This window comes from Melanotaenia boesemani, chromosome 10, assembly GCF_017639745.1.
Source record: "Melanotaenia boesemani isolate fMelBoe1 chromosome 10, fMelBoe1.pri, whole genome shotgun sequence".
NCBI classification, from domain to species: Eukaryota; Metazoa; Chordata; class Actinopteri; order Atheriniformes; family Melanotaeniidae; genus Melanotaenia; species Melanotaenia boesemani.
The window spans coordinates 2,248,969-2,276,608 of record NC_055691.1 but is presented as its reverse complement, the minus strand read 5'-3'; the positions used below and the strand labels follow the sequence as shown (position 1 = coordinate 2,276,608).

The 27,640-nt window shown below is 38.5% G+C and overlaps 1 protein-coding gene across 1 annotated transcript in view; it reads left to right on the top strand.

Annotated features, from left to right (window-relative positions):
• The window catches only part of LOC121647109 (voltage-dependent calcium channel subunit alpha-2/delta-4-like), a 91,381-nt gene that overhangs the window by 4,258 nt on the left and 59,483 nt on the right, over positions 1 to 27,640 (top strand). Inside the window, exons 2-7 of the mRNA XM_041996274.1 lie at positions 12,635 to 12,716; positions 17,264 to 17,380; positions 17,678 to 17,737; positions 21,172 to 21,334; positions 21,420 to 21,551; positions 21,740 to 21,800. Of these exons, the coding sequence (XP_041852208.1) occupies positions 12,635 to 12,716; positions 17,264 to 17,380; positions 17,678 to 17,737; positions 21,172 to 21,334; positions 21,420 to 21,551; positions 21,740 to 21,800 (615 nt within the window). The remainder of the gene's footprint in view (positions 1 to 12,634; positions 12,717 to 17,263; positions 17,381 to 17,677; positions 17,738 to 21,171; positions 21,335 to 21,419; positions 21,552 to 21,739; positions 21,801 to 27,640) is intronic.

Here is a 27,640-nt window from a genome sequence, read left to right as displayed (position 1 = left end):
ATAAATGGACCTATGAATTCTCATGGTTATTCTATTCTATTCTATTCTATTCTACAGTCATTTAGCAGACGCTTTTATCCAAAGCGACTTACATTTGAGAGTAAGAACACCACAAGTAGGAATTCAAACGTCATATAGGAGGTCATAATTAAGCTGTAGTCAGACTGCGGTGAGTTAACTCTGGTTAACTCTGTAAAGGTCGGAGGAGGGTTAGTGATGGTCAGGAAAAGTTGCCCCAGACGTGCTCAGCTAACATGGACATCACCTCATTTTGCACCTTTAGTGCATTGTTTCATTCAGAATGAGGACGTTTTCCTGTTCCTGACAGTAAGGTTATGAAAACTTGAAAATGTATGCGTTTCTAACTTTGGAAGGTGTTGTGCATTTTCAGGATGTAGTATAACACATGGTTTAACATGAAATCCTCACTAATGTTAGCACTTATATTCTTCAATCCACAGCTAGTATTTATGTACCTGCGTTATTGTTGATGGTGACGCTGTAGTTTTGGTGCCGTTAGCACAACGCACACATAATTATTGCTCTATGACTTTCGGCTACTAACTCCACACAAAATTCAACTTTACCCCAAATATTATGTCAAAACTTGCATCTTGATTAGGTATAGCTATGAATTTTTCTGTACAAAAGTCTTGTGGTGTTTACGTTATTCACAAAAGACTCTTTTCGTCCCGTAGGAATGAATAGGATCTGGCCGAAATGAGCCAAACACCCAGGCCAATTTGGAGAAATACAGCTCAAGTATACTTTTACTTAGAAACATCATTAAAAGTTTAAATGGGTCATGAGTGATAACATTTTAACTGACTGAAAGGGCATCTTTATATCTTCTATGGTTTTGACACAATCACAGGATAAGTTTTAGTTATAATCAGAAAATTGCCCAAATGATTAAAAAATTCTCAAACAAGTGTGTCTTGTGTTTGTAGTTTTTCCTGTACATACACAAATTATATAATATCATATTTAAGTTGGCTTCAAATGAACCTCCACTGTGAATGTGCTAAGACTAACAGATTTTAAGCTCCATTGCTCCAAGCATCAGAAAGTCTACTTTTTCTCCCAATTAACAACGATTAAAAAAACAAAACAAACAAAAAAAAAACTCAGACCAAAACACAATTTTCATGTGTTTTAGGCTTTCTGCCATTTTTTTCCCACCATTTTAATTCTGTTCACATTAGAGTAAAATAAATTACATTCATGAGTTCCACCGACCCTGTTGATGCTCGAGGTTGAAGAATTACAGGACTTTTGTTTGTGAACAGCGTTTGGTTATTCACTCACTTTTCTGTGAGCGCCAAGTCTGTGTTTGTTTCAGAGTTAAGGCCTATTTGTGCTTCCTTACGTCAGTAAATAGGAACGTCGGTTTAAAATGTTGTCTTATGTCGCTCTTACTTCCATGCTCTTACATTGCCATGATTATTAGGTCAATTCCTCCACAACTGGGCAGTGGTGAGTTCAGAGTTCACTCCCACGGTCCGACGTCAGTTTCAGACACTGGTTGATGGCGGGACTGCACCCAAATGATGTCGTTTCCAACCACCTCACACACCCTAAACACTTAGCCTTTCTTCAGAACTAACATAATTTCTACCATTGTTTTCCTCATCTTCATTCTTCTTTTGCTTGTTTTTTTCTTTTTCCTGTTCCTCTTTTACTTCTCTGGTTTGTTTCACGCGCTGCTTGCATGTCATTAATTCTGCTCAGCACCTCCTTCACTATTTCTGGTTTTCTGCATCAGACGATGGATGGCTAAGCTCTGTGAAAAGGAACAAATTACGGGCACAACTGACGCAGGAGACAGACAAAACTGTCTTCGTGTCCGTCTTCTGCGTCAAGCATGAAGTCAGCAGGCAGACGGCTCAGGCTGCCGCTCAGACAGTCATTACAAAAGAATCCGATATCAGTTTGAGAATAAAACGCTCAGCAGTCTGCAGTTAAGATCAGATGAGAAAAGGTCCAAGTTTTTTTTTTGTTTGTTTTTGAGAAACAGCTAAACTGTTTTATCCCTCTGTTGAAGTCCCAGGTTAAGTACATTTAAATGAGGGAGGATATCAGTTAAAACGTACATCTCAGAGACAAATTTCCCATCCAGCATATTAGTCAGAAATACTTCAACCTTCCTGTGCTTGCAGTCGCAAACAAAAGTGATAATTTCCTCCCTCAATTCAGACTTTCTTGAGTGAGTTTCCTCGGTTTAACTAACAATCTCACGCTGTTATGCAAAGTAGGTCAAAGTGCTCAGCTGACATACCGGCAAGAAGTTTGCGAAATCGTCTGTGTTGTAGACAACATGTTCTTATAAAGTTAATTCAAGCCATACAGAGTCCATGGTGTTTTTAACTCACGCCTTAATTGTGGTCAAAGGACTCTCTGATGGATGAGGCAGTGAAGTGACTTATTTTTGATGCAAGAGCAGTCCAGTCTGCTGTCTTTAAAGAAGCAACAATCTTTTGGAAAGTTACTGTCATGATTGCTGCTCTGCTGAGCCTCCAGCTCCTCATCAGGCTCATCTGCTCCACCTGATTACTGCCTCTCCTCACCTGTTCGCCGCCCTACTTATTCACTCTCCAGTCTCTGCGTCCCTGCCAGATGGTCAACTTGCTTACTTTGTCGAGACCCTGCTTTGCTCTTGTTTCAGATTCTTGTTGTTGGAGACTCTGTTGTGTACCCTGAACCTCTTGTGCCTGATCCCCGTCGGACTTTTCCTACCAAACGTAATTTAGATATTGACCCCTGCTTGGAACGACTGCCCCCTGATAAGTAGTCCGCTCTCTGCCTCTTTGTGTTTGACCATTGCCTGCCTTACGACTACGTCTTTTTGGATTTGTGGATCTGCACATCGGGAGTCTTTTCAGGATTCTAACCTCACAGCCACTCAGGATTTCTCCGCCACTCCTTATTAGACTTCATCTCATTTCCCCCCACAGTCTCCTGGTTTCAATAAATGTTACGCTGTTCCTTCATTCTGTGTATGTGTGTGGCAGAATTCCCGGGTCTTCAGGGATTATTCATTACAGTTATTTCTCCGGATGTATGGCCTTCCAGTGGTATTAAGCCAGTATGTCCATTTTAAAACGGTGAATATCGCAAAAAATCGGCCAAAGTTGAGCTGTATCGTACTTATCCATAGACTCATCTAAATCCTGGGAAATAAATTCAGCTTTTTTAGGGGGGTTGAACAAAAAAAGGCTCAAAAGCACCTGTAGCTAGAACATCCACCCTTATCGCAGCTGTTGTATCCGATGCAGGACCTGACTAAATTGAAAATATCACTTGCTGTCTCACTTTGTCAGCTGTTACCGCCTCATTGACAGCTACTTCTACACATTCTTTAACTGTTTCAGCGTCTGTGAATGGCCTTTCTTTTGAGTAAGTATCCATCTTTTTCTTCCCGATGCTCAATCATATCAGAACTGCTTCTTTTATGGAGCTCAGGCTGCTGGTCTGACCTCTGATATCAAACGATATCGAATCTCCATATTTCCCTGTGTGCAGATTACAGCCAGAGGCCTCAGTCTGTCAGACAGATCGCCCACAGCACAGAGGATCATCTGCTTTGATTCTGGGGGTGATCTTCACAAGGGGATTTATTTGGGGGATTTTTAGTTAAAATCTGTGACAGATGGGAAAACACTGAAGGTAGATTTGCCTCAGTCATTTAGACAGTGGTTTTTAATCTGACTGGTCACATTAAAGGGATGACATGTGCTGAAGTGAGCTGACAGAAATAACTGGAAAAGCTCTGAGATGAAGTGTGTACAGGGAACACTGGAAGCACAGCTGATCAGACTAATGACTGAAGACCCTGATTCACGAGTGTATCCGCAAGCAGCGACGATGGGGGCGTAATCATAAGGAGAGGAGTGAGAGTCAAAAGGTGAAATGGGCTCAGATAGTAATGGGCAGGATTTTTTTTAAGACAAACTGTGTGTTGTGTAGAGTTTACTGTTTAAATAAATGTGTATTTTTAAGCATGCAGATGGTGAATATTTGTGTGTTTCGCACTTACGGGATTAATGTTGAGAACAGATAAACTCCTCCGTCTATCAGTGTATGTACTAATCACCTCTTTTAGCTTTCTGAATTATGTTATTATTATTTTCTATAATAATTATATATTAACACCATGGGTGGTTTGACAGGTTTTGACCGCTACTCGGCTCTCCGCTTCTATGTAAAAGTACCTAGGATTTACTCAAACTACCTAGCGTTGATCTTCAATAAGCAGGTATTTCTGTTATTTGGAGTGGCACTTTACTCATGGCAACACTTATTAACTCAGGTTTGTCCCACCAATGAGATGAAAGATTTGTGGAAGCTAACAAAAAATTGCTGACTTGTTGGAGGACATCAGTTGACTCGGCAGTGAACTAAAAAGTAAAAATGCATTACTTAGATAAATGGAAGTTGCTCACGAATATTCACAGCAAATAACTTCACTAACAGCAACCGCTTCATGACACTGGATTTAGGATCCGATACGATATTCAAGTGATCTGGGTTTCATTTGAAAAAATCGGATTTGTGTCGTTCAGACTGTTATGAAAAGATCAGATACGGGTCGCATAGGGGTAAAAAGTTTGGATTTGGGTCACTTCAGCCTGCAGTGTGAACCTAGCCTTAAACCTGGCGGGATGCAACCAGTTTTTATGGTTTGTGTGTGTGTGTGTGTGTGTGTGTGTGTGATTTCTCATTCTCTTTACCTGCTCCTAGTTACTCCCCCTGTCTACAAATACCTCATGGTTTTCAGTCAGATCTGTGGTTCTCCCCCTGCCATGTGTGGTTCCCTGTCCTCCGTTTGACAATAAACCTTCTACCTGCACCGATTTTTGCCTCCTGCATGATTCTGCCTGCATTTGGGTCCTCACCTCCGCCGCTACTCGTGACAACCAACAGTCAAAGAGGATTTTAAGGATCTTTTTAATGTTTTAAAACACTGTGAGAAAGAGGAGAAAGTATACGAGAGGAAATGTTATGCCATAGTCCAAAGATACACATCTTAGGTTAAATAGCGAGTGTGATTGGTTGTCTCTCTGTGGTGCCCGTGGACTGGTGACCTTTCCAGGACGAGTACCCTGCCTCTTTCCTGGTAGCTACTAGGCTTCAGCCCTCCATTGGAGTACATGGGCTTAGAGAAATTAGATGATTGAAAAATAGTTCAGAAAATAAACACATGTAAAGATATGCTGATTACTGTTTACCTTACGTTCTCAGCCTCTGTTTAAACCCCTCTACTGTCCCTGTACCACCACCTGTCAGCTGCATCATTTTGAAAACCACGGTTTTAATGTAGACAGGTTTATGATTTAGCTTAGATTTAGCTGGATTATGCAACCATCACCTGGACAAAAAAGTGGTGGAGCAACACTCCAGAGGTACACCACTGATCACACCATTTTAATTGATATGCAGTTAATTACCACCTGAGAGGCACATTTTCATTCTGACACCAGTTTTTGTCAGCTATCTAAACCTGTGTGATGGGTTCATTCAAATAAAAATCATGTTGTAGCTCTAATCAAAACATTTGTCTCTGTTCACCAACAGTGATCTAATAGTTGGTGCCCAGTTTCTTTGTTGGTAACACACAACAAAACCTGCTTATTAGTTGATTTACTTACCCGAAAAATCAAGAGATAACCACAAATTTGTGTGTTATTGTTGTATTATTGTTGTATTGTTGTGTTATTATTGTGTTATTGTATTGTGTTATTGTTTTATTATTGTGTTATTATTGAGTTATTATTGTGTTATTGTATTGTGTTGTGTTATTGTTTTATTTTTGTATTGTTGTGTTGTGTTATTATTGTATTATTGTGTTGTGTTATTGTTTTATTATTGTGTTATTATTGAGTTATTATTGTGTTATTGTATTGTGTTGTGTTATTGTTTTATTTTTGTATTGTTGTGTTGTGTTATTGTGTTGTTATTGTGTTATTATTGTGTTGTTATTGTGTTATTATTGTGTTGCTGTATTACTGTATTGTGTTATGTTATTGTTGTTTTATTGTTGTTATTGCTGTGTTGTGTTATTGTTTTATTTTTGTATTGTTGTGTTATTATTGTGTTATTGTATTGTGTTGTGTTATTGTTTTATTTTTGTATTGTTGTGTTGTGTTATTATTGTATTATTGTGTTGTGTTATTGTTTTATTATTGTGTTATTATTGAGTTATTATTGTGTTATTGTATTGTGTTGTGTTATTGTTTTATTTTTGTATTGTTGTGTTGTGTTATTGTGTTGTTATTGTGTTATTATTGTGTTGCTGTATTACTGTATTGTGTTATGTTATTGTTGTTTTATTGTTGTTATTGCTGTGTTGTGTTATTGTTGTGTACTTGTCTTGCTATTGTGGTGTGTTTGTGTGTGTGTGTGTGCTACTGTTGTGTTACTGTTGTGTTTTTGTGGTATGTGCTGTTGTGTAGCGTATCTCGGTGTAACTGCGGGACACCTGCAGCTCCCTGCTGTGACCCAGATGAAGAACAGATTATCTAAATCTCTTTTATCATCGTCATATTTAAGGGTCTTTTCTGCTGCGCTGTAGCATCACCATGGCAACGAACAACTACACACAGCAAGAGCTTAATATCATTTTATGAACTGTTATCTGAGATAAAACGTAGATATGACGTCCCTGAGACTGGGATAACTATGTGTCAGATGCTGATACAAATACAAATTGAATTACATGTATTACTACAATTGTAGTAATTGTAGTAGTATTACTACAATTACTACATTTGTTTTAGTATTACTACAATTACAACTACACTTGCTGCAAAGTCTCTAAATATTTGTATAGTTTTTGTCCTCATGTCACTTTGCAGTTTGCATCAAAGTTTTATGTTTTGTTTTATGCCGTCCGTCCTGTTTGTCGAATGACAGCTGCAGCTGCGCTCTTTTTATTTTACTTCGTGTCCATTAAAACCATTAAAAAATGGTTCATTAATTTAAGCACACCAGTCAATAAAAAGAGCAATCTCTTCATCAGTAAGATGAATTTACTGAACAGGTGGAGCTCAGTGAGGCATGCTGGCCCAGACTGGGGCACAAATCAGGACAATCCAGGACCTCTCTAAGGTCACCTCAGGTCATCAGAAAACAACCAACCAACTCAAACAGTTCATTTCTATGAAGCTACATGTGTGAGTACACCTGTTCTGAAGGAAGGAGGGGGCCCAACCTGGTACTAGAAGGCAGACCTGATGACATGATCAAAGAGCAAAGTTTTATTAAAAGCTAGTTTAGATTATGTGAAGGATACATGGGTCTCAGATTAGTGTTTTTTGTTTTGTTTTGTTTGTTTGTTTTTGTTTCTTTAATTAAAAAATCATCTACGGGAAAAAAATTATATCATTTGTTTTCTTTATATTTAAAGACAATTTATTTAATTGAAACCGTTTTGAATAGTCAAAAAGTCCAGAGTTAGTTTCAGTAACGAGATTTTTAAAGTATTTGCTGGAAAGAAAAAGATTAGTGTCATCTGCAAATAAAATAAAATAGGAAATATAGAGCTAGATACAACAGCAAGGTTGTTTATGTAAACCAAAGTCATAACGGCTTTGTTGAACATAAAATTACTGAAATAAACAAATTGGCTTCCATTGACATTATAACTCTCAAACCATATATAAACATCACCTTGAAAACCATTTCTGGTCTCCAAGCGCCACAGATGCCGCCCCCCTAATGCAATTTAAAATTGCAAATAAAAAAAGATTTAAAGCTGTCAAAAATAATTTGTTGCTTACTAATTTGATTATGATGACATTTGTAACGTGTGTGAGGCATGACAAGGCCAATGCATCCATCATTTCTCTGTTGTGATGACGGAACATGGAGATGGAACAAGATCAGCTAGCTGGCAATGGATGGATTTGAGTATTAAAAAAAAAAATAATGGAATGACCCATGGGTGGATGATTTTAACACTCATACCTTTCTTGGGAAGAGGGTTCAACACATACACTTTTTCTGTGTGTTTTGAAAAACTTTTCCCAGAATTTTGCATAAAAGTGGCCACTCCTCTCCCCCTCCCTCCCTCGGCTTTCCATAATCAGCTGATCAGTTTTTCTGTCGCAAGTACCGTCTCTGATCTTGAGTTTATTGTTCAGCAGATAAGGAGGAAACTAGTGATTGATCGTTCACACAAACACATATTTACCCCAATTTCTTCTTTTTGGCAGAACTCTGCTCTAAAAAAGTAGCTGAAACAGGTGGTAGAAAGGATTTATATGTCAGATATGCAGGGGCGGGTCTAGAAAAGCTTTAATGGGGGGCCAGGCAGGGGTACTGACCAGGAAATGGCTGGCACAAATGAGAATTTTTTTAAGGTCTAGATTTTTATAAAATATTGAACTGATCATTACAACTAAATTGATCATCTAATGTAAAAAAAAAAAAAAGAAGAGTGAAGTAAAACTTGTAAAAAAAAAAAAAAAGACATAAAACAGCTAATACAGTATTTTTATCTACAGTTGTTTAGGTGATGTTGTGTTGTAGGAATTTTATCACATGCACAAAGACTAACACTTGGATGATAAAAAGAAAAATGTGTTTTTAGCCGTTTTAGCCAGATCATCCGTTATATCAGTTTTTTTATCATTATACCATGGTCTGGGTGAATACTCGATTCTGATTGGCTGAATGGGGGGCCATTAAAAAGTGATAATGGACACCTATGAAAGAAGTTCCATTCAAATAGACTTATTGTAAATTATTGCGCTGACTAAACGGTAGTTGGTAACCGGGGCAACAGAAACTCACCGGGCTGCAGACGAGCCAGATCATGTCTGACGGTGCATCGCTGTTAAAGCAGGTTGCAGGCTTTTTGGGCTCCGTCAGTCCAGGAGAGACGAGAATGGAGCAACATTTCGTCGTACAGCAACGTCCCAACCAGCAGTGGTCAGGGTCCACAAACGTTAAATCTCCGTCCTTCAAACACCACAATGGACATGCCAGTATCTTTATGAAATGTCACTATCAACGGCAACGTTGCATTTAATTTTAAATAGGTCGTCGTCTGTCTTCCTGTCTTGAATACTTTACTTGCTTGATTGATACAGAGTGAATGGTGGATAACTTTATAAAAACGTTTAAGAGTCCCTGCTGGAGACACACCAGATCATGATGTGGTATCGCTGTGAAAGCAGCCTGCAGGCTTATTAAACGATGTAGGAAACGATCTGTGGACTTTGACTGTTTGAAACAAAATGTGGCATCATCCTGTGGACACGCACAAGCTGTAAGTGCTGCAGCCGCCCTCTGAAATGATTCTTTGTGTCAAGTAACATAACGTTAAGCAATCATCTTCCTTCCTTCCACTGATCAGGTCTAATACAACAGCTGACCAACCGAACGAGCTGAAGGTTCCGTGTCAGAGCCGGTTACCTTGGCAATGCATCACAACGAAGTAGTCCACTCAGCCCCTGCTTGTTAGGATTGTAACGGTGAAAAACAACATTAACGTAATAATAATTGTTTTAACATTTATTTCTTTCATAAGTGACCATAGTACAAGCAGGATAATGCCCTTCAAGGTGGCCATTATCATAAATGAATGGACGACGTGGTGGCGTTCGGTGCAATATCAGATTATTATTTTCTTGTTAATTATAGTATATTATAGAGTTATAATATAGAGTTATTTCAGTAAATGTAGACTTGATGTCTTTAGTTTCTGTTTTAAGGTAATCTCTGTGAATGAAGTGGCTGTCATCATATACAAACCACCACCTGTCTTTCCTTTCCGTATTATGGTGGACTGCAGTGTAATCTGGCAGATCTTTTAGAGATTCTACATTATTTAAGAGCCATGTCTCAGTGAGAGCAATAACAGAACAATCATGTTTCAGACAGGATAAGTAAAGAATTACAAGGTTATATTTTTAGGCTATATATATATATATATATATTTACTATATGAAAAGGTAAAAATATCATTGAAACCTCTTCTTTTAGGCTTCTGTACTGTACTTCAGTCTAGACCAACATGTTTTTATTCTGTTATTATTGAACAAAATACATTAAAATCAGGGTCAAAACAACCATTATACAAAAAGTCTGTTCACGCCCTTCCAGTGGGCTGAAAGCTAAGGACCCCTGTTAAGTTCTTCTGGATGTAGCAACTATCAGTGCTCAGCAGGAGGCCAGAAAAGGTGATATGAAGACCAACTAAAAATTCTGAACAAAAATATAAACTGAACCCAACCCAGCTGGAGGACACTGTCACTCAACGCTCCACCTGGCAAAGTCTCTGCCAGCAGGGAGCTTTTAGACTTGAGGAGGACCGAGGTGATTGACAGATCAAGAAACGCCAAAGGAGACATGAAGCTGGTACCGCATCTGTATTCCCAGTCTGTGAATTCACCTGTCCTCACTGTGGCAGAGCTGCTGCTTTAGTTGGACCCTCGCATGTTTCTTTCAGCCAGATCTTGTGAGTCATTTCTCACTCTGACAGCATCAGCTGGAGTCAGGATGTCTCAACTTCACAAATTAAAACCCCAGTGTCAGTATACATCTGAGAAGAATCCACTAATTTTGTCATTGCCAGTATGCAGCAGCTGAGTGGGTTAGTTTTAGTAAGAATTATGAACACTAAGACATTTTTGAAGAATTTCATTTCCTAAATTTGATGAAAATGTAAAATAATATATATGTACCAAGTTCTTTTTTTCTCTGCAGCTTTTGGTGTACTTTCATATTGGAAGGCCTGTTACATTTGTACAAAGTGTACTATAACATCAGTCCTTCATGTTGTAGTACATTTGTATAAAGTGTACTACAACATCAGTCCTTCACGTTGTAGTACATTTGTATAAAGTGTACTACAACATCAGTCCTTCACGTTGTGGTACATTTGTATAAAGTGTACTACAACATCAGTCCTTCACGTTGTGGTACATTTGTATAAAGTGTACTACAACATCAGTCCTTCACGTTGTGGTACATTTGTATAAAGTGTACTACAACATCAGTCCTTAACGTTGTGGTACATTTGTATAAAGTGTACTACAACATCAGTCCTTAACGTTGTGGTACATTTGTATAAAGTGTACTACATCATCAGTCCTTCACGTTGTGGTACATTTGTATAAAGTGTACTACATCATCAGTCCTTCACGTTGTGGTACATTTGTATAAAGTGTACTACAACATCAGTCCTTCATGTTGTGGTACATTTGTATAAAGTGTACTACAACATCAGTCCTTCATGTTGTGGTACATTTGTATAAAGTGTACTACAACATCAGTCCTTCACATTGTGGTACATTTGTATAAAGTGTACTACAACATCAGTCCTTCACGTTGTAGTACATTTGTATAAAGTGTACTACAACATCAGTCCTTCATGTTGTGGTACATTTGTATAAAATGTACTACAACATCAGTCCTTCACGTTGTAGTACATTTGTATAAAGTGTACTACAACATTAGTCCTTAACGTTGTGGTACATCTGTATAAAGTGTACTACAACATCAGTCCTTAACGTTGTAGTACATTTGTATAAAGTGTACTACAACATCAGTCCTTAACGTTGTGGTACATTTGTATCACGTTGTAGTACATTTGTATAAAGTGTACTACAACATCAGTCCTTCACGTTGTGATACATTTGTATAAAGTGTACTACAACATCAGTCCTTAACGTTGTGGTACATTTGTATAAAGTGTACTACAACATCAGTCCTTAACGTTGTAGTACATTTGTATAAAGTGTACTACAACATCAGTCCTTAACGTTGTGGTACATTTGTATAAAGTGTACTACAACATCAGTCCTTCACGTTGTGGTACATTTGTATAAAGTGTACTACAACATCAGTCCTTCACGTTGTGGTAAATTTGTATAAAGTGTACTACAACATCAGTCCTTCACGTTGTAGTACATTTGTATAAAGTGTACTACAACATCAGTCCTTCACGTTGTAGTACATTTGTATAAAGTGTACTACAACATCAGTCCTTAACGTTGTAGTACATTTGTATAAAGTGTACTACATCATCAGTCCTTCACGTTGTAGTACATTTGTATAAAGTGTACTACAACATCAGTCCTTAACGTTGTAGTACATTTGTATAAAGTGTACTACATCATCAGTCCTTCACGTTGTAGTACATTTGTATAAAGTGTACTACAACATCAGTCCTTCACGTTGTAGTACATTTGTATAAAGTGTACTACAACATCAGTCCTTAACGTTGTAGTACATTTGTATAAAGTGTACTACATCATCAGTCCTTCACGTTGTAGTACATTTGTATAAAGTGTACTACAACATCAGTCCTTAACGTTGTAGTACATTTGTATAAAGTGTACTACAACATCAGTCCTTCATGTTGTAGTACATTTGTATAAAGTGTACTACAACATCAGTCCTTAACGTTGTAGTACATTTGTATAAAGTGTACTACAACATCAGTCCTTAACGTTGTAGTACATTTGTATAAAGTGTACTACATCATCAGTCCTTCACGTTGTAGTACATTTGTATAAAGTGTACTACAACATCAGTCCTTCACGTTGTAGTACATTTGTATAAAGTGTACTACAACATCAGTCAGGTTGTATGCTGTTTTTTCACCATGTGTCTTATTCTTTTTCAGGGTGCAGCAGTGGGCGTTAGCATTCTCCGTTGAACTTCGAGACATTACAACCAAATACTCCGGCTCCCTGCTGCTGCAGAAGGTAAATGAAGTGAAAATGAAAGATTCCAGCACACCGAGTTGACAAATCAAAGCTTCAGTTTTACTTGGATAACGTAGATGAATTTATGATAGATAGATAGATAGATAGATAGATAGATAGATAGATAGATAGATAGATAGATAGATAGATAGATAGATAGATAGATAGATAGATAGATAGATAGATAGATAGATAGATAGATAGATAGATGCTGTTCCTTCTTCAGCATACTTTAAGTTCTGTAACTCTATGTGTTATATTGTGATGGATAGTTACCCTTTTAGTTGATCTAAAGAAGTTTTGCAGACATTTAAATCCCATCCAGGAGTTTTTATTTAACTACTTTATTTGGTAGAAATTTTGATGAAGCCACTTACTGTAAAACTTTCCACCAATCAGAGAGATGAAACTGACTGTGATGTCCACTTACGAGCAGTCAAAGATCCACAAATAAGCAGAAAGTTCTGTGTGTCTGAAAGAACAAAAATAATGGTTCTTCATGGCAATGTAAGGCCAGGAGGACATTTTTTAACAAGATGAGAAAAGGCTTGGTCGCTATTGATTTTTAAGTTATTTCTACAAAGTACTGTTAGCAGTAAATTCTGTTTTATTGTTTTGGATGACATTTAGCTATTTAGCCTCATAATCTGACAACTCAGGCTGTCCTGAAAGAATAAGTTCAGCTTCTACATGTATGTGTTAAATAACAAAAATAAAATAAAACAAACAAGGAGAACATAAGTAGGAAAAAATTGCTTGGAGTTTTAAGGGTTAAAGTGCAGAAAATGCTGCTTATGGTTTACATGACAGAAGTTTGCACTAATGCTGGATATTATTTTTAAATGTAAGAGTGAGTGTTGGTTTTGTGGGGACTCAGACGATTGAGGGTAAATCTTTAAATCTGGAAGAAAACATAATGATAATAAGTAGCTGAGCATGAGATAAATAAAAACTGTGAATCTTTGTGTGAGACTGTGCATTTGGATCTGCTGATGAATGTGTGTGTGTGTGTGTAGGATAGTGTCCATCTGTGTGTTTGTACACCAGGACACACACACACTCATAGGGATCATGGTAATGCGCAGATTGAGGACCAAGCCCTCTTTACCGGCGTCAGGATTTGTGGCCTGTTCTGATTTTAGACATTCATCCATTTATCTGTCAGATTTAGATTCGTCAGCCAGCAGTTGGTCTGCTTTCAAACACACAGCCGCCTCCTGGAGCTACAACAAACAGCACAACATCTCTGTGATGCAGCATCAGTGTCAGCTGAAATAGTGGGAAATGACTTCCACTTATAAGCTATACAAGACCTTCCTTTCACACGCTGTAGAACAGAAAGATGTTCCCCCTCCTGTCGGTGCGTTTGGTTATATTTTGCTTCCTCTGTTCAGATGTACTCTGCAAGTAGAAGACGATTTGATTGAATGTAATAGGATTTAAATGTAAATCTGGATTAGAGGTATGTTTTGTTGTTTTATTTAGTAATGATTAGGACAACCACTTGGGATACTCTCTGTTTCCTCCTTCTCTAAACAAGCTAAAGAAAACAAAGATTAAAAAGCAGATTTTTTTTTCAAACTGCTGTCACTGCTTTAAGGAGTTAAGCTGTTTGTATCTATAGCCATGCACAGCAAACTGTACAAGAAGATCCTAAAAGCAGCAATTTACAGTTTAAATAAATTAAAATTCTTACATATAAGTAAAATATAAATTATGTCCAGTTTTTCATTTACCTACACAGTCTTCAGCACTGGAAGCCAAGTAGCTGCAGAATTTTTGACAATTACCTGATTTCTGTTTGTCTCACTGTTTGTCGGCTGTGGGATGAGACACGTCCTCTAAAGCAGGACAAAATATGAAGTTTATACTTATTCAAACTTAGAATGACCAAACAATGTTAAGTACAGCAAGCTAATAAACCCGTTTAACAGCAGAGGTTTACTAAATGTTTGGCTCTGCAGGTATTTGCTTTAGTCCGCAGGCTGCTTGGACTAATTGGAATTAGTGAATGACTTAATAAAGATTTGCTCAGTGTAAGTAACCAGACAGGACTGGTGGCTGACCTACCTTAAGCTTCCTGATTAATAAAAACACACCTGGGCCCTCATTTATGATTTTTTCATTAGAAATGATTTAAATTCTCTCTTGGGGAAAAATATGCTGGTCTTATGTGTCCTAGTGAGTAATCAGAGTTGATAAATCCCACTTTCTCCAAAGCACCATGCTTGTCCCTGATCACCAGTCAAAACCATTCAGTTAACTCTACATGACATCCTTTTAATATCCGAGGGGAAATGACATGTTTCTCCAAGAAAAAGGAACTTCACTGAAACTGAGATGGGGCTGCTTGTTGCTGTGGTTGATACATACAAACATGTATGTCTATGATGCGTAAGGCAACACAGTGTGTTTTACACCAAAGCCGACAGAACATCCATCTTTGGACACTAATACGGTCTCCAGCCTCACACTGGAGAGGGTCAGTGGGCAAAAGTCTCGTATGGACACTAGGATTTACACTGGAACAGCTTATATGCTGGTCGTATCTCTGCAACACAGATCCTAAATTACTGCATAAATCTAACAGACTGGAACAGGATCAGCTTTGGGAAACAAAGTCAAAGTATCTTTATTGTCCCATCTACAAAGATCAGTTTACAGTCAGGACTGATAAGAGACACATTAGACATTGGCGGTCTCATTAATTAAGATTAACTAAAGCTACTTCCATCAAAGTCACTTAAAAAAGAGACTCAAGAAATGAGTCAGACTCAAACTAATGTCATCTCCTAATTAAGCCTCAAATCATTCCTCAAACTCAGCTCAGCTTTTTTTCCTCCTATAGTCATGCTCAGTGCAGCACCCAGAATCCCTAACAAGCCCAAAGGAATGGCCGAACAAATGGTTGTAGAGATGGGTTTGGGTATGTTGCCCAAGCCGGCTGTCGACTGATTATCTCAATAGGCACTGATTCTGCCATTAAATATTGTTCTTTGATCCTCTAAAGCAGGGATGCCCAAATTCAGTCCTGGAGATCTACTATCCTGAAACTTTTAGATGAAACCCTTCTCCAATACACCTGAATGAAATGGCTCTATTCTCTCAACCACATGTCACCCAGCTCTGCAGCCTGGTAACGAGCCAGCCATTTGATTCAGGTGTGTTGGGAAGGGTTGCATCTGAAAGTTGCAGGATAGTAGATCTTGAGGACTGGACTTGGGCACCTCTGCACTAAAGTTCTTTAAATTCTAAACTTAACTGTATAAAAAAAAAAAAAACCTCATCTTGCCTTTACATTTTTCTAATAGTGACTATGTGACTATAATAATTACTATTCAAGCACAACAGGAAAAAGTGAAGAAATTAGTAAAAACAAGAAAATGAGCAGCATCTATGTGGCTTTCAATGATATTAGAGGCTGAAAAGCTGAGAGCAGAATTTGTCAAATGAAAATATCTCATATTATCTAAAGTGGCATAATGTTCAGACTTTGGTCTTTATTTGCTTGATGTGTTTGCTTCTGTATTCAGTTGTGTTTTTATAGTTTTGATTAAAATGTTAAACATGAACAAAAAAATAAAGTTTTTATGAAAAAATGAATAAGAATAGCTGAGCAACACACACACAAGTTCCCAGTAATTCCAAATGAAGCTAAATTTAGGACCCAGAAGCGCCAGCTTGTCTGATGGATCCATGAAAAATGATGAATGAAACAAATCAGTACTAGTGGAAACTTTCGGTAACTTAGTGAATCTACCAGCCTCATAGGCTGGTCCTGCCTTCTTGTCTCCTCCTCGCCTTGTGACATCTAACTAAACAGTTTGAGGCAGTATTAGTTAGAGAAAAGAAGAATGTATGTGGGCTGTACGATGGTGTGGGGGTCAGCTCTGTCTCCTCACAGCAGGAAGGTTGCTGGTTTGAACTTCAACTGGTTCTTTGTGTGGAGTATGCATGTTCTCCTTGTGCATGTCTGGGTTCTTTCTGGGTTCCTCTCAATGTCCAACAACATGTATGTAAGGTGACTGATGTTTCTGCAATGACTTTAGGAGTAACTGTAAGTGGTTGTCTCTGTGATGAATGGTGACCCTGCAACCCTGTACTGGAAGAACCAGGTAAAGGAAACAGATGGGCTTATTCCTGGCTTATACATACACATCTATGCATATGCAGGGTTCATAAGTAAGGGCCCCGAATACCTGAAATGTCCTTTTTGTAAGCAACACACCCTAACGATGTGTAGGGGAGGAAACAGGAGGTATATCTACAAACCTCATAAGGAAATTCTGAAATAACCAGCAACACAGTACGTTTGCACTTTTGGGTTATTGAGGAGGATTTTCTCACAATGTGGTGCATGAAAATCTGGTGTAGCTGTATTAACAAGAGTATGCATACAAAAACTTCTGTTCATTTTTACTTATTCAGTCGTGTTTCAGTTGTTACTCTGGAAGTCTGAGCATCAACTCGGCTTCTTTTTCTGGGATCTGCTGAGTACAAAGATTTCTGGATGCAGAATGTTCACACTGGATTTTCCTTCCTCTCAGAAACTGAAGGATGTGGAGTCCATCGTCAAGATTGTGGAGCTGAACGGAGATGACCTTGTGAAGGACTACTCTGATGACATCGAACGAATGTTGGGAAGTAAGATGAAGTCTGTAAAGGTGAGGAACAAAAAGTTGGTGTTTCAGGTTTGACATGACTACAACCATTACTCATCAACAACCTAGGTGCTGTTGATTTTCCCTCAGGGGGTTAACAGATCAGACATCGCTGTGTCTCTTTAAGGATGTAAACTATGGTACCAAACATGGAAATAAGCCAAACAGTAACTAAAGTGAAGTGAAACCTTTTGAAAACCAGGAGATAACAAAATACATCGTTAGACCTCTTCAGATGGTATATTCTAATCTTTCCTGAATCCTTGTTTAGGTTGTTTATGTTTGTTTTTCATATGTTAGCGGTTAGCAGAATCCGCAGAGGATGCTGACCTGTACCATGAATTCAACGCTACTTTACAGGTAAGGACGCCACATGGACAGTAAAACTTGGGCAAAAAATAAATGATTATTTTACAGGATGATGAGGATGATTCATTCCATCTTCTCCGCCGTGAGCATCTCAGCCTGTGCTGCTGGATGAATGCTAACTAGCATGCTAATTTTGTGGGTCAGAGGCTGGGCTGGTTTGCAGTTGATGCTGTAACAGATTGGAGCTTTAAAGCTTCAGCCGACACCTGAAATTAGATTAAACCAAGCTTTGCTTATCCTCTGAGGAAACTCGGTCAACCCCACAGAAAAGCTTGACACACTAGTTAAATACAGCAGCATAAAAAAAGTCTTGTCAGCAGTTTAAAGGGGGAGGAAAACTGTGGAAAGGATGGCAGGAGGTAAACTTTAGACATTTTATCAGGACCTTCAGTTTCTTATTTTAGATAAAAATCTCTCTGCATATGCCCTGTGAGCATCTTACTTTTCCTGAGTTTACTTTTTGAAAACATAGACAAAACCTCCTAAAACCAAAGGAGTGGTTAGACCAGGGCTATTCAACCGGCCCCCCGCCCATCTACTACATATTAGTAAACTAATAATTTACTAGGAGCAACTAAACTGTAAGCGCTGCTGTTTACTGTTGAAGCAAGGCCAAAAACACCCTTTTCTTATGAAAATGTGACATTCAAAAAAGAAGTTGATTGCAAAAATAGAAAATTTAATAACAACTGGACTGATACACAGTTATGCCAGAGCGGCTAATCGTGAGGTTCTCAGGGGATTCCCGGTGGGAACTCTTGGGCCGGTGTGCTGGTAAAATAAATGAATAAATAAAGTGGGTAAGAAAGAACGGGCCTATGCTTTGATCTAAGTAGCTATCTCTATATGCGGATCAGTACTGAAATATTAATTGTTCCTATACCAACATTTATATTACTAAACTTTCAGGATAGGTAGGAACTAATTTTTCTTCCGCCTTCCGTATGTGAAACAAGGCGCAGCGTCAGTCCAACGCGCAGTGAGGAGTGTGTGATTTCCGTCTGCCTGCTGCTAGATTTAAGTTTCTGTGCTGATGTTTCCCTGGAATCTTAAAATAAAGGCGTCCTGTTTTGTTCAAATATGCAGTAATAAATATGGTTATGTAATAAGTAATCTAATAAGTAAATACTTATTTCATAATGCCCACATCAAAAATGCTGAGGGCAATCTCAGCATCTGCTCAATGAATAAATAATATAATCAGCAGAGATACTTGACCACATAAATTTTGACAAAGAATATCCACCAGGTACAGAAACTCGCCAGACAAAAAACAAAACACAAAACTTAAAACTACTACTAAAGCTCTTTTTGCACTGAAACACAGAAGTGGCCTGTGTGTGTTTTGTATTTATCTTAGAGAGCTTTGATAGGTATAGAGAGTTTTAAACCATAAACTGGTTATGTTTACTTTTCTTAGTTGCACTGAAAGCTACTGTGATTTTAAGTGACTGTGGTTTAAATAAAAATGTACTGGTGCTTTTTGTTAATTGTACATCCAAAATAAGTTGAGGAGGGGGTAGAGGAGAATGTGCAGCAAATCCAAAAAATTGGCCCATGAGAAAATGTATTTGAAAAGCCCTGTAGAAGGTAGGGTAGGTAGGTAGGAGGTTAGACCTTCTGCTTTTTAAATAACTGAGTTTGTCCTTATGTTCAGAAATGTTCGGGTACTTAGGGATGAAACTGTTGATGTGGATTGTTTTGACGTGTGCATCAGATTTGGTCAAAATGGGTTAACACATATGCTACTAATCAACTTATTAAAGTTCTGTTCTGTTTAGGTAAGGAGCCTTAATCAGTGTGATTAGTATCACCTTTTAAACGTGTGTCTCACAGTCTCTCAGCCACATGGCCTAAAGCAAAGATTGTCAAAGGAAGTTTGAAATCATGAGAATTTGGAATTTCAATTTTTACATTTGACATTGAATTTTTCTGAAGGAAAATTAGAAACTTAAACTTACTTAAGATAACTGTAAAATAAGACAAGTGGTTCATGAAAGTGTAAATTCTGTTCTGAGAAAAATCCGATCTAAAATATTTAGTCTGTAAGGTTCAAAATGTTAAAGCTTACATTTCTGGTTCGTTCTGAAGATGAGCCGACAGTCGAATCAACTGTCAGAAATACATCACAGACATCATGGAGGAGAAGACTAATCCACAAATTAATTTACAAACTGATAGTGTGACTGAAAACTGTTTAAGTTAATGACACCAAGATGGCTGATGGAGAAAGTAACACGAACACAGAATGACATCACATAGCGGTAAACAGATGATGTATCTAGTTTATTAAAATCTAAGATGAAGTCTCAAATGAGACAGTTTAGAAAGGAAGTCAGCAAATATGATCAGGAAAAAGCTAATATATTAGCTAAAATACAGTAAAATGTAGCTTAATTCAACTATATTGAAACTCAGATGGTATATGGACCATTCTTACTGACATCACACTGTTTATTTACGCCACCACGTCGGGTGGTAAAGCTAGCTGGAACACCCACTATGGAGTAACTGTGGTGCACGGTTCTGCACGGTACCGGAATGGCGTGACACGTGTGTGAGGTCACTTCCGGTCTGAAGATGTTTTGTGTGTGTGGCCATGAGACTGAATAAAGTTAGTTGACTACAGCGCTGTGATCCGCGTGTTTTCTCATCAGGAATGGCACTAGTGGACTTCACACTTTCCAAACCAGTTAAGCACTTATGTGGTCAAGTCAGACAGCAATATTTACAGAAAGTACATCGACAGTCGGATCAGAACTGAAACTCAAAGAAATTATGAGCATGTTAAAAACATGTAAACATGGCTATTGATAAAAGATAAACGTTTCCTTTATGACTTCTATGTAGAACGAAGAAACCAGAAAAATACCTTCAGGTTTGTCATTTAATAAACCAACTGACTTAATGAACCTCACAAAGTACACATTAAATACTTTAAACCAGATTTTACTCAGAACAGAATTTATTATTTTTATTAATGTACAACTTTAGATAAATAAGCAACTTTTGTTGTTGTACACATGTTGATTGACAGTTATCGTACCTCATATAACTGCACCTAACCAACACAATTAGAAGAAGTCAAACTTACAACTTTCTCTCCCCAATGGAGGCATGAATAGTTCAGTCCGGATACTGAGTAAGTCACCTGAACTGGATTTATGCAATGCTCTGTGAACGGCAGAAGTCCCATTCACCCATTTACACCCATTCCTACGGCTCTTTACATGGTCATCAGTGAGCAGATTTCTCTATCACACAGTCTATCACTTCACCTCATGACCCACAGCAACCTGCCCTGGCAAGGTTTTCATTGGCTGCTCTAGTGTTTTGAATAACTAAAAAAAGAAAAGAAAAAAAAGTGTGTTTCCTAGGTTTAGACCCTTAAAGTGCAGAAAAGTAATTTCCACATGCTGTCTCAGTTTGATTACTACAACTCCATGCTGATCAACACGGTGGATGAAGATGGAAACAACATAGAGCTGGGTGGAGAGTTTCCCCTCGAAGAGAACGAGCATTTCAACAAATTGCCTGTGAACACGCAGCAGAGCAACATTCAGGTTCCCACCAACGTCTACAACAAAGGTTAGAGGTGGTTTACAGCCCAGAACACTGCTGCTAGCCAAGTTCTGCAGCGTTGTAATTCAGGAGATTTTTGTCTTCTGTGCAGATCCAAACATTCTCAACGCCATCTACAACTCAGAGGCTTTAAATGACGTCTTCATCGGTAACTTCCAGAAGGATCCTACACTGACCTGGCAGTACTTTGGCAGTTCCTACGGCTTCTTCAGGATCTACCCTGGTAGGTTATAATGCTCCAGCTGTGACCACCATGCTTTTTTGTATTTCTAATTCCCAACATCTGTATTCTGTTGAATAACTAGTTTGATGGATTGATCTATTAATTTTGTATGTTTTGCATGTTAATTCTACATGAACTGTTAGGGAATATTATCTGCGTGTGAACGGACTCCCTGTGTTTTCTGTAAGGTATTAAATGGACTCCAGACTCCAACGGTGTGGCAGCCTTTGACTGCAGGAACAGAAACTGGTGAGTTTGGTCCAAGTTAAAATTAAATTGGTTGATACTATCTAAAACATCCTGGTATGAATGTTTTCTGATTCACAGAATCAGAAAGGAAAGGTAGAAAGGAAATTAAAGCGGAAACAACAGGAAAAATATTAAAATAACTAATGCAGTAGTGCCTCCATTAGTTCCAGCTTCTGTAGTGAATGTCTGTAAAGATTCTGGTAAAATGAAGCTGGAGTATGCAGTGACCCTCAAATTTCCATCACTGTGAGTCCAGTATGACCTGCTGTGCACATAATATGCTCTATGTAATGACAAACAGAGCTTACTGATGTAAAAAGGATGCAGTGGAAGAATCCAGCCACTTGTATTCAATCACATGACTTGTGCTGGCTCATGTACTTCCTGTGAATGAAGTGTTGGTCAAACAGATAAAAATGTGAGATGTCAGGTTATTTCCAGAGTTTAGATGTGAGTTTAGCTTTAGATACATTAAAAAGTTGGTCTGTGTAAAGCCACAAATCTACTTCCTTTATGTTTTAGATGCGTTCCTACTTCAATGCACCTGAGTTAGATTACTGAGCGTCCTCATCAAGTTCTTTGCAAGTCTGTTAACAAGCCATTAATTTCATTCAGGTGTGTTGAAGTAGGTTCCCTTTAAAACATGCAGGGCAGTGGCTCCTGAGAACTAGGATTGAGAAACACTGTTCTACGTTATCCAGGAATGATTTAATCTCTGAATCAGAGCATTACCCTTCAACTCAATCCCTAATATTTGCAGCTATCTGCTACTTCAGACCAGCTTCGACACGGCCAAGCAGATGAAAACATAGAAAACTCGGAAGTCTAGAAGCCCTTGGTGTGTGGATGGATGGAAGCAGTTGGGATTAAGACCCTATCCACATGGGGACAAGTATAGGGGGTTCTGGTACAGGTGTCCATTGTTGGGACGCTTCATCCACACAAAAACGGCGTTTCTTGAGTCAAAAACCGTTGCTCTTCTGAAATGGTTCCCAAAGTCAATAAATATCTCTGCAAACATCATTTTCTATACCTTAAACAACCTACAAGCATTTCTTTTTACAGTCCATTGACTCAACTGCCCCAGAGCCCTTTTACTCTGGCTGCAATGTTCCCACAAAGGTTGTGTTACATGCTGTGTTTCAATAAAGTTAAGAGCAAAAAACAAAGGAAAAAAATGCTTGACAAAATCACCAAGCTTTAGAAAGTGATGAATACCACAACAGAAAAAAAGAAAGTTGAGCTGGACGTGGTGTTAATGTCAATCTTTCCAGCTACAACTTAAGAAGTGTACCAAGTACAGCCTCCGCTCCCATTTATCAACATCTTCTTAATACGCTCAGAAGAAATTCGCAAGATGTTGGTGTTTACTTCTGGAATGAAGTCCTCCCACTTTGGTTCTGGTTAAACTGGTGTGAACGCGAGCCAGTTCCGTGTCTTCATCCCAGTTTTTGCTGTATTTGTGTGCCAGTGTTGTGGTGTCACTTACAGGCCTGGCATTCATAAAACAGCATTTTACCTGGAATTGTGTGGATGCACATCTTTCTGGAAAAGCTTCTTCTTCATGAATGAACACCTTTTTTACAAAAAAGCTAAACTGTTTCCTCTCTGTGTGGATGTAACCTAAGACCCTTCATGACAACTCCTGCATTGCTTCTACTCCTGGAAGTAAGACTTTAGGTCTTTTTATACCACTGTTGCTGTGTGTTTGGTGTAAACAAACCACTCTATAAAGGTCTGCATCCTTCCTAGGATCCCAGTCTATGTCATCTTCATCAGAAAGATTTATAGGACCCCAAGCAGCTACAGCTTTTATCGCCCCATGAGCTTTGATTTTGTCCTAACACATCACCCGCTAGAGAAGGACCCTACCCAGCTGAAGCAAAGTGATTTCCAAACCTTTGACCAAGTGATCACTGAAAACTCTGACATGATCTGACTCCTTTTGATCCCAGCCAGATGTCCTCAGGACACTTTTTCTATGTCTTTTCACTACTATCACATTATACATTACATTACACATTACTATCACGTTATAATGTGATATGTTTCATGTTTTTCCTTGTTTTGGTGACAACTCCACACTTCCGTACTTTGGCAATTAGCTCAGCTCCAGCATAGAAACCCCCCCCCCAACCCCCCCCCCCCCGTGTCTCCCCTGACATTAAACCATTGATTGACTGCGACTGTTACTTTGATAGTTACTGATGTCTCTATTGTGTTTCCCATGTGTTACACAGCTGCACTATTCAAAGTCTTCATCCACAGGCATGACATTAATATAGAAATGCATCAGTACAGTGCTAATCAGATAAGAAGTTTCTAATAAAAACTTTATTTAAGGTATTGAAGGTTACATTTATAGTAAAGAAAATACCTTCACATTTGCATCCCTTGGCTTATTTTTCAATGCATCCTTGAATTTGTGACTGTTGTGTTATATAAAATTACACTGAAAAAAAAAAACTTGTCAGGTGAATGTAATAAAATTATGAAAATAATTCCACCTAAATTAGATTCTTTAGTGAGAAAGAATGTTGTTGACTAAATTGAATGTAAATATTCTGGGTCAAGTTAATGTATTTGCATTACTGTTAAGTTAATTATATTTAAAAAGGAATATCCCTTTAAATGCTGTGAAGTCTATTTTCAACACGTTAATCCACTGACACTGATAATCCAGCAGGTTTTCCATGTATCCCTGCACCAACACACCTGAGTCAAATTAATGAGTCATTGTGTAGAACCTGATTGGCTGTTAGAGCCACCTAATTTGACTCAGGTGTGTTGGCGCAGGGATACATGGAAAACCTGCTGGATTGCGGCCCTCGTAGGACCGAAGTGAGTATCAGTGCGTTAATCCCTGAGCTTCCTTTTTTAACTATTAAGATGATGATGGTCTAAGAAGGCAGAGTTGACATGTTTACGTCAGAGTTTCAAGGCTTCTCTTTTTTAACATACCAATTTTGTTTAGAAAGCCCTTTACAACAACCACAGCTGAAACAAAGTGCCACACATAACTCAATACTAAACCCTATAAGAAACTACAGCTGGAAAAGAAGTTTACATACAGTGTAAAAAACACACATAAACCTGTTTTTTCCTCACTGTCAGATATTTAATTAGACTAAATCTCTCCTGTTTTAGGCCAGTTAAGATTACCAAAATTATTTCCATTTGATAAATGGGAGAATGAATATTTCACTGAAGCTTTTACTTTCTTCAAAGTCAGAAGTTTTCATATATTTCCTTAGTTTTTGGTAGTATTGCCTTTAAACTGAATGACATGGGTCTTACATTTTGGGTATCCTTCCACTAACGTCTCACAAGTGTTTGCTGGAGTCCTGGCCCGTTCCCACTCAAAGAACTGCTGAGTCAGGTTTGTAGGCCGCTTTGCTTGCACATGTCTTTTCAATTCTGCCCACAAATTTTCTGTGTAGTTGAGATCAGGGGTTTGTGATGGCCACTCTAAAACACTGACTTTGTCGTCTTCAAGCCACTGTGTGAGTGCTTTGGCTGTATGCTCAGGGTCACTGTCCATTTGGGACCCCTATTTGTGTCCAAGCTTCAACTTCCTGGCTGATGGGTTGAGATGATACTTCAGTATTTCCAAATAATGTTCTTTCTTCACGATGCCATCTATTTTATAAAGTGCACCAGTTCATCCTGCAGCAAAACAGCCCCACAACATAATGCTGCCACCACCATACTTCACAATTGTAATAGTGTTTTCTGGATTACGAGCTTCCCCCTTTTTTCCTCTAAATGCAAAAGCTAACTCCTGCTACTAGGGCCTACATTGGCTAAACAGCCCTGTGCTAAGGCCATAAAAGAGACTGCTGCTCTGGAGGGCTGCAGAGGAATACAGAAGACCAGGCCTGGAGGACCTATGAATCAGAGAAAGTTTAATTAATTTGAATGAGAAGAGGGATCATGTGTCACAAGAAGCAAGCCACACATACCAATCAAGCAATACTTGTAAGCTCCGGGGAGGGTCAAACAGCTCAAGTCTATCCAGTTAGCCTGCTCCTAGGAGCAAATGCAGTTATCACCACTGGTAAGTCCTGCTAAAGATAGAGGTACATACCAGCAGGGATACACAGGTCTCCCAGGGACAGCCTGTTCCAAAACAAGCTAAAAAAAAAAAAAAAAGAAGAAGAGACAGCCACAATAACACAACTGCACTACAGGGCTAAAGAAAGAACATGCTGCAAAAGTAACAGCAGACATACATGCAGCACTGTCAGGGGACAGGCAACCAGGAAGTAGGCAGAGGTATAAAATATTCCTACATGGCCAATGATATTTATTCAGATTAGTAAATATAAGTTTAATATTATCTACACTGGGTCATGGCAAAGCCAGCAGTTTATACAAAGACTCACTGTGTTAGTCAATTTAAATTCAGTTCAGATCACTTCAGTTTAACAGGTTTTATTGGCATAAAAAACATACATTTAAATGTGTCATTCTTCTTCTGAACACATTCAGCTAAGCCAATCTGTTAGCATAATATAGATACTAAAAAAAGGCGAATTAGATAACTTTCTGAACGTAAAAATCAACATTCCTGACATCTTTTATGTCTCTTTCTGGAGACTCCCCAGCAGTGTCCTGAGGCAGAGAAATCGCACTATGCAGCTTATTTCTTCTGGGTCGCCATGTGGCGTTGCAGCCAAGTTTTCCTTTTGTATGCTTGCAAGCAGTTATAAACACACTGGCTGTTTTCAAGCATGGCTGATTCATAAAAAAAAAATCAAAAACCAAGAAGACATTATTGAATGAGAGAAGAAAAGAGAGGGAATGGGGCAAAGCAAGAGATAAGACAAGAATCAAGATGAAATTGTCTTTTTCCTGGCTGGAGAAATCTAACCTTACAGGTAGGATGCAAGAAGGATGCTTTGTGCTCCCTTGCGTACATAATAGATACGTACATTTCAAGCGTTCTTATACGTCCCCCCCTTATAACTCCTTTCATCTTTTACGTGTCCATGGTTATGAAGTCAATTCATTCACAGCAGTGCTGAGTTCAAGGTTCACTTCCAGAGTCTGACTAGTTTCAGACACCAGTTGGTGGTGGTAATCCACCGCTATAATGTTGGTGGCAATCACCCTAAACGCCCTCAACACTCACACAGCCCTTCTTAAAAACTCTCACCATCTCTACAGTTGTTGTTGTTGTTGTCTTCTTCTTCCTCTTCCACCTCTTGTTTCTCTTCCGGTTTGTTCCTTTTGCTGGTTGCATGTTGGCTTTTCTAATCAACACTGACCCTGCGTTTTCTGGTGGTATTGCTGAGTTTACTATGTCAAGCAACAAATCTACAAGACCCCTGAGAACGCACCAATTATGCACGTAATCGATGCAGGAGACGAAGGAAAGGGTCCGTCTGTCTGCGTATCCATCGTCTGTGTTGAGCAAAAATGTTGAAAGGGGGTGTCAGGGAGAAAATCTGCAACGTTCTGTAGTGTGTCTTTAAGTTTTCATATCACAGTGACTAACCACTCCAGGTGTGTTGTGAGCTCTCTAAAGTTCATACTAAGAAAAACACGAGAGAAAAATGTTCCTTTGCATTTACTGTGCTGATTTAAACTCTTTATGCATGGTGATGCTTTTCATTGTCTGGTTCCTATTTTACTTGGCTATACTTCTAGTAGCACCTTCGAAAGCACCTTGATTATGTTGCTGCTATATAAAAAGTGTAGGCCCCAATTTTAGTTTATTTTATTTACTCATATTTATGTTGCACCTTGAACATGTTGCTTCCATGACAACTCATCTTCCCCATGGGGTCAAAAAAGTATTCTCATTCTGATTCAGTTATAGCACCATTATCTTTTAA